This window comes from Oryctolagus cuniculus, chromosome 10, assembly GCF_964237555.1.
Source record: "Oryctolagus cuniculus chromosome 10, mOryCun1.1, whole genome shotgun sequence".
In the NCBI taxonomy this organism is placed as follows: domain Eukaryota; kingdom Metazoa; phylum Chordata; class Mammalia; order Lagomorpha; family Leporidae; genus Oryctolagus; species Oryctolagus cuniculus.
In genome coordinates, this window is record NC_091441.1 from 114,770,398 (window position 1) to 114,776,397 (window position 6,000).

General features: G+C 58.4%; 1 protein-coding gene across 4 annotated transcripts in view; it reads right to left on the minus strand.

Moving 5' to 3' along the window:
• TSEN2 (tRNA splicing endonuclease subunit 2) overlaps positions 1–593 on the minus strand; it is a 37,287-nt gene extending 36,694 nt beyond the window's left edge. Inside the window, exon 1 of one of the 4 annotated variants that reach the window (XR_011379653.1) lies at positions 504–590. Coding sequence is in view for 1 of the 4 variants with exons in the window: in XM_070051093.1 (XP_069907194.1) it covers positions 153–238 (86 nt within the window). In the remaining 3 variants the exon portion in view is untranslated. Of the gene's footprint in view, positions 1–152; positions 374–503 lie in introns of those variants that run through there. The other 3 variants (XR_007921661.2, XM_051851720.2, XM_070051093.1) reach the window with 3 other exon arrangements.
• Positions 594–6,000: the final 5,407 nt, after the last annotated feature.

Sequence of the window (6,000 nt, forward strand, 5' to 3'; positions counted from 1 at the left end):
AAATAAATCAACCTTACAACAACAAGCCAGGCCTGCTCCTTACTCTCCCCTCCGGGGAACAACGGGGCGCCTAGCCGCGCAGCCTCCCCAGGGAAAAGCACGCTGGACGCTCCACCCGCGGACGGCGAGGAGGACGGGCGAAGCAGACACACCTGCGCGGCGCGCAGCAGCCGCAGCCCGAGCACCGCGGGCGGACACACGCACGCGCGGGCCGCGGCCGGGCGCTGGCCAGCCGCATTCCTCGGCCCCCTCCTTCCTCGGGGAGGCCCCCGCCCCGACCCTCCAGCGGCCGCGGCTCCCCTCAGGCCGACGGCCGGGCGCACGGGGCAGTGCCAGCGCCGGACGAGGCGTCGGCGTCCGCAGCAACGGGCGGAGGACTCGGCGCCCGGCAGCACGCGGAAGCCTGGCCCCTACCCGGCCCTCGCCGGTCCGGCCTCGGGCGCCTCCCCCTCGCCCCGCTGACCGAGCCTCCATCCCGCTCGCTCCCAGCCCGGCCTCCTTACCTGTCTCGGCTCCACGCGCTCGCCGTAACCTCGGCAACGCCGGTCGGGGCGCCAACACCGCTGCCGTAAAGCGGCACGGCCGCAAAGCTAGCCGACTGCGCAGCCGCAGAGCTCACGGGCGCGCCCCTCGGCTGTTGGCGGAGTGCGCCTGCGCAGGCCTGTAGGCGGGGCCCTTGTGCACCTGGCTCGCCTCCTCGCGTGCTCTCTAACCCGGGCGGCGCGAATTCTGGCCCGAGATGACACGGACAACCCCTCTGTACAGATGCTACGCTCCTTTCACTCCCCCTCACAAACCCATTTCACAGACGAGGCGCGCAGTCGCCTGTCCAGTGTCACCCAGTGACACCGTTACAGGTCATGGAGCTGAGACCTAGAGTCCTCGCCCCCCGGAGGCACGGGACCCTTGAGGCCACCAGACCTGGGGGAAAGGACCCTCTGAGGCCGGCCCTGAAGGCGGCCCCTGCTTTCTCTGTGTGCAGCGCGGCCCCGGGCGCACCTGTCGGGCCCCCGCAGACACCTGTGCGCCCCGGCTGAACCACAGCCCGGGAATTCTGAGGTGTCGCCGCCACCTCCCTTGGTCCCAGGGGGGCTGTGAGTTGCAGGTCCGACGAGAGGCCGAGACCACAGCCGGGGTCTCCGCCTCCCGGCCTGGCACCCGTCGTTTCGGGATTTGGGATTCACTGGTTATGGGATTTCAGGTGACGTCACCTGGAGCCCTGTCCACCCGGAGGGTTGGGAGCAAAGCCACTGAACAAGAGATTCTTCCCCAAGATTTTCTCCTCGACGTACAATCAGTGTTTTAAACTTAAAAGAGGTATTTGGAAGGCACCGGGACAAAGAGAAGTAGAATCTTCCACGCGCTGGTTCGCTCCCCGAATCCCACCATAGCCAGGGCCGGGCCAGGCTGAGCCAGGAGCTGGGAACACCATCTGGGCCTCCCACGTGAGGCTCGGCACTGGGCCATCGCTGCTGCCTCCCGGGGTGCGTTAGCAGGAAGCCGGATCGCAAGCCGAGGTGGGACCAGCGCCAGCCCCTCCAAGGTGGGTGCAGGGGTAACCAAGCAGCTGCCGGCCCGGCTGTGCCACCAGGCTCGCCCCTCACCGTACATTTGTAAATAACCTTTTCTCATCATTTTTCAGGTTTTCCCCGAAGCGGACAGGACCGTGTAGTGCGTGGTCTCCGCACCCCCGCATCTTGGATGGACATCTTGCGTCTTTAACTCACTCAGTAGATGCTGCTGGCCCCCTGCTGGACGGTTTTAAAACAACCCCAGAGAAGCGGCATTTAAGTCCGCAGCGCCGAGCGATAAGGAAATGCTGCGTCACGCGTGCATGGCATAGCTTCACACGCACGACTGTCACTGTTCCAGATAGTTCCGTTCTGCAAACAGCCACTCAGTGAAGGCTGGGGAGCAGAGAGCTGGCTTCCTGTGAACCTCCCGCCACAACGTTTGCATCAGCTGACCAATGCACAACCTGGTTTTCTGTGTTTCTGTTTAAAGACGCCTTACATAATCCTCGCGCACGGTCCATCCTCTCTGACCTCGTGGCCGACCGCGCCGTACCCTCCCCGTGCATTTCCTCCAGGCAGGCACTTTTCTCCCTAAGGAGCGCCCTGCACGGGGGGGCTGCTACACACGGCTCCGTCTCCCACCGCAGCGCACGCGTGTGAGCGCCGTGGCACGGCCCCGAGTGCGAGGAGCGCACGGATTCACGCTCTGGGCGCCGACCTCGCCTTTGCCACTGCCGCTGGGAGTGTGCATTTTGGGCAGTTCCGGTGCTTTGCGGCTCTGTGCGTGCACACTCCTGTGAGGGGCTACAAAAGCCAGCGGCTGATGTGGACGTCCCAAAGGAACGTGAGAGAGAGGGTGGATTTGCAAACGCAGGATCTCAAAACACGTCGAACAGAATGGACAACCATGCCCTGTGTTCTTACTGTGAAACGCCACACACAGGTCCCACGTCACGTCTGCTATCTGCTTCTGCTTGCCAAGAAACGCTGTTCTGGGCCGGCGCCGTGGCTCACTAGGCTAATCCTCCACCTTGCGGCGCCGGCACACCGGGTTCTAGTCCCGGTCGGGGCGCCGGATTCTGTCCCGGTTGTCCCTCTTCCAGGCCAGCTCTCTGCTCTGGCCAGGGAGTGCAGTGGAGGATGGCCCAGGTGCTTGGGCCCTGCACCCCATGGGAGACCAGGAAAAGCACTTGGCTCCTGGCTCCTGCCATCGGATCAGCGTGGTGCGCCGGCTGCAGTGGCGGCCATTGGAGGGTGAACCAATGGCAAAAGGAAGACCTTTCTCTCTCTGTCTCTCTCTCTCACTGTCCACTCTGCCTGTCAAAAATTAAAAAAAAAAAAAAAGTGTTTAAAAAAAAAAAAAAAAGAAACGCTGTTCATCTGGGACTCAGGTTCACCTGGCTGTCTGGTCTTTTCAGCCACCCTAGGAACAATCTGGGGTGGTTTGCTGTGGGCCAGCCACTGTGCACCCATGGTCTTATTTAACTTAACGTAACAGGCCTGTGAGACTGGTGTTACCACCCCACCTGCTCACAGGCTCAGAGCTACAATGTGCTGGAGGCCAGGTGAGGACCCGGGGTCTCAGGACCACCGGGCTGTATTAGTGCATCACACAGGCTACAGCAAGCAGCGCTCAACACTGAAATACAAAAAAATGACCCACAGCAGGTGTTGGGGGGAGGCCAGGAGGGGCTGAAGGCCTGGGAGGCTTCCTGGAAGAGGTGGCCTGGGAGCTGAGCCTGGAAGGAGACTTAGCACCAGGGAGGCAGGGAGGAGGCGGGCAGAGGGCAGTCAGGGCACTGGGCTGGCCTGTGTGTGAGGCTGGAATGGGGTTTGGGGTTCCGGAGCCAGGGAGGAGCCGGGCAAGAAGCCAAAGCCGCGATAAAGTCCGATAGGTAGGGCGTGGCCTGATTGTGGAGGCGCTTGAATTCCAGGCTTGGCTTCTGGACTTTACCCCGCAGACAATGGGGAGCCGCCGGCATTTCTGAGCAGGGCTGGGCAGCCCCCGCTGTCGCCCCATTGTTTTTCCCAGTCGGGCCGACCCCTGCAGTACCTCAGTGTGTCCACCAGATGGAGCCGATTCAGCAGGTTTAAATCACCCAGTCTGGTGGACACCCAGTCTCCTGGCCTTGAACACCGCGTGGGACCCCACTGGCCTCCGCGTGTTTGCTGCCAGCATTCTCCGCAGAAAATGCAAAGGCTGAGAAGCAAACCTCAAATCACGGGCCTGGTCCAGAGTCGCCGTGCGGGGCAGGAAAACCGCAGCTGACCTCACAGCTTCGGAGGAGCAGGAGGTGCAGGTGCGCACCGGGTGTCCCGCGTGGAAGCGGCGCCCAGCGGGAGTTGCCACAGTCCCATTTTACAGACCTGGAAACAGAGATTCTCTTTTAAAAATTTACTTATTTAATAAGGCAGAATTAGAGAGAGGGGAGAGAGAGACAGAGAGAGAGGTCGTTCATCCACTGGTTCACTCCCCAGAAGGCTGCAACGGCTGGAGCTGTGCTGATCCGAAGCCAGGAGCCAGGAGCCTCTTCCAGGTCTCCCATGTGGGTGCAGGAGGCCAAGCAGTTGGGCCATCTTCCACTGCTTTCCCAGGCCACAGCAGAGAGCTGGATCCGAAGTGGAGCAGCCGGTAGCAGAACCGTTGCTGCCATTTGGGGAGTGAGCATGCGGGACACCCAGGAGGAGCCGAGGACAGTCCCGGGACTGAACGGAGAGCCGTAAGGACCCTGCCGTTGGCACTGTTCCAGATGCTTTTTCAGGGCAGACTCAATTCTCTGCAACGGCTCTGGGAGCGAGGCAATCTCACACCCATTTTACAGGTCAGGAAACTGAGTCGGAGAGTCAGCCCCAGAGGGGAGACGGGGGTGCCTGCTTCTGCCCCGCGCCCTCCCACCGATCACTGCGGAAAATGCGTGTTATGAGGAAAGCCTGCATTGATTTCAGGGATGTTTGGAGCCCCCTGCTGTTCTACATGTGGGTCAGTGTCCCACAGAAATCTGAGCCTCTACACACAAAGATGTTCATCCAGGCATGGTGGTTTGTAATTTAAAAAATCAGACAAATGTCCCTCCCTGGAGGAATGACTGTGTCACAGTGGGACATCAAGCAGCAGATAAGAGAAAGAGCTAACATATAGACGCCAATACGTGAGTTACATACACAGACATAAGTCAACCTCAGCAGATTTCCAAAACATACATTTGGTGGCAAAGGCACCATGGAGAAAAAAACACAAAGTGAACATGGCAACACCACTTATGCACATCAAACACAAAACAATACCAAGCCCCAGTGCACACACGGGTATGCTAAACTATTTAAAAAATAACAGGGCGGCCTGGGGCCGGTGCTGGGGCATAGTGCAACACCGCGTCCCATATGGGCGCCAGCTCAGGTGCCGGCTGCTCCCTGCCAATGCACCTGGGGAAGCAGTGGAAGATGGCCCGAGTGCTTGGGCCCCTGTACCCACGTGGGAGACCCGGATGGAAATCCTGGCTTCTGGCTTTGATCCGCCCCAGCTCAGCGGTTACGGCCATTTGGGGAGTGAAGCGGGATGGAAGACCTCTCTCTCTCTCTCTCTCTCTGTCTCTCCCTCTCTGACTCAAACAAACAAATAAATAAATAACTTAAAATATATAACTAGAAGCAAGTTTAGGTAGTGTGGGTGTAGCTTTGTAAACTCTCTGGTGTACTTACTTGTATACTTTAGTATTTGCACTACAAGGTGCTTCTGGCAAACAAACACAGAGCTAGAAAAGGAGAAAGCCAGAATGTTCTCCTATTTGGGACCAACTGTGTGGAGCTGGCTGCCACCAGGTCTCTGGTAGGCCTGAGTGGGCCTGGGAGAAGGGGGTGGAGGACATGGCCTCAATCGGATTCATTGTGGGGCGGCGGGGTGCCCGGGGTGGGGCTCCACTGGCCAGTGTCTCCAGGCTGAGCGTGCAGAGCGGCCTGAGACTGGGGTCCCTGCCTGCCAGTGGTGCTGGGTGACAGGCGTGGGCTCAGGAATCTCTCCAAGGAGGATGGAGAACCCGGGGTGTGTGTGTGTGCACGCGCGTACATGTATGTATGCATACATGCACTTGTATGTTTATATGTGCGTGTTTGTGTATGCATATATGTGTTGTGTATGCATGTTTGTGTGTTTATATGTGTGTGTTTGTGTATGCATATATGTGTTGTGTATGCATGTTTGTGTGTTTATATGTGCGTGTTTGTGTATGCATATATGTGTTGTGTATGCATGTTTGTGTGTTTATATGTGCATGTTTGTGTATGCATATATGTGTTGTGTATGCATGTGTTTGTATGTTCATATGTGCATGTTTGTGTATGCATATGTGTGTTGTGCGTGCATGTGTCTGTGTGTGCATGTTTGTATATATGTGTTTGTGTTGTGCCTGTGTGCATATATGTGTGTTGTGTGTGTGCAGTTTGTGTAGGTGTGCACGTTTGCGTGTGCATGTGTGTGTGTGTGTGCAGG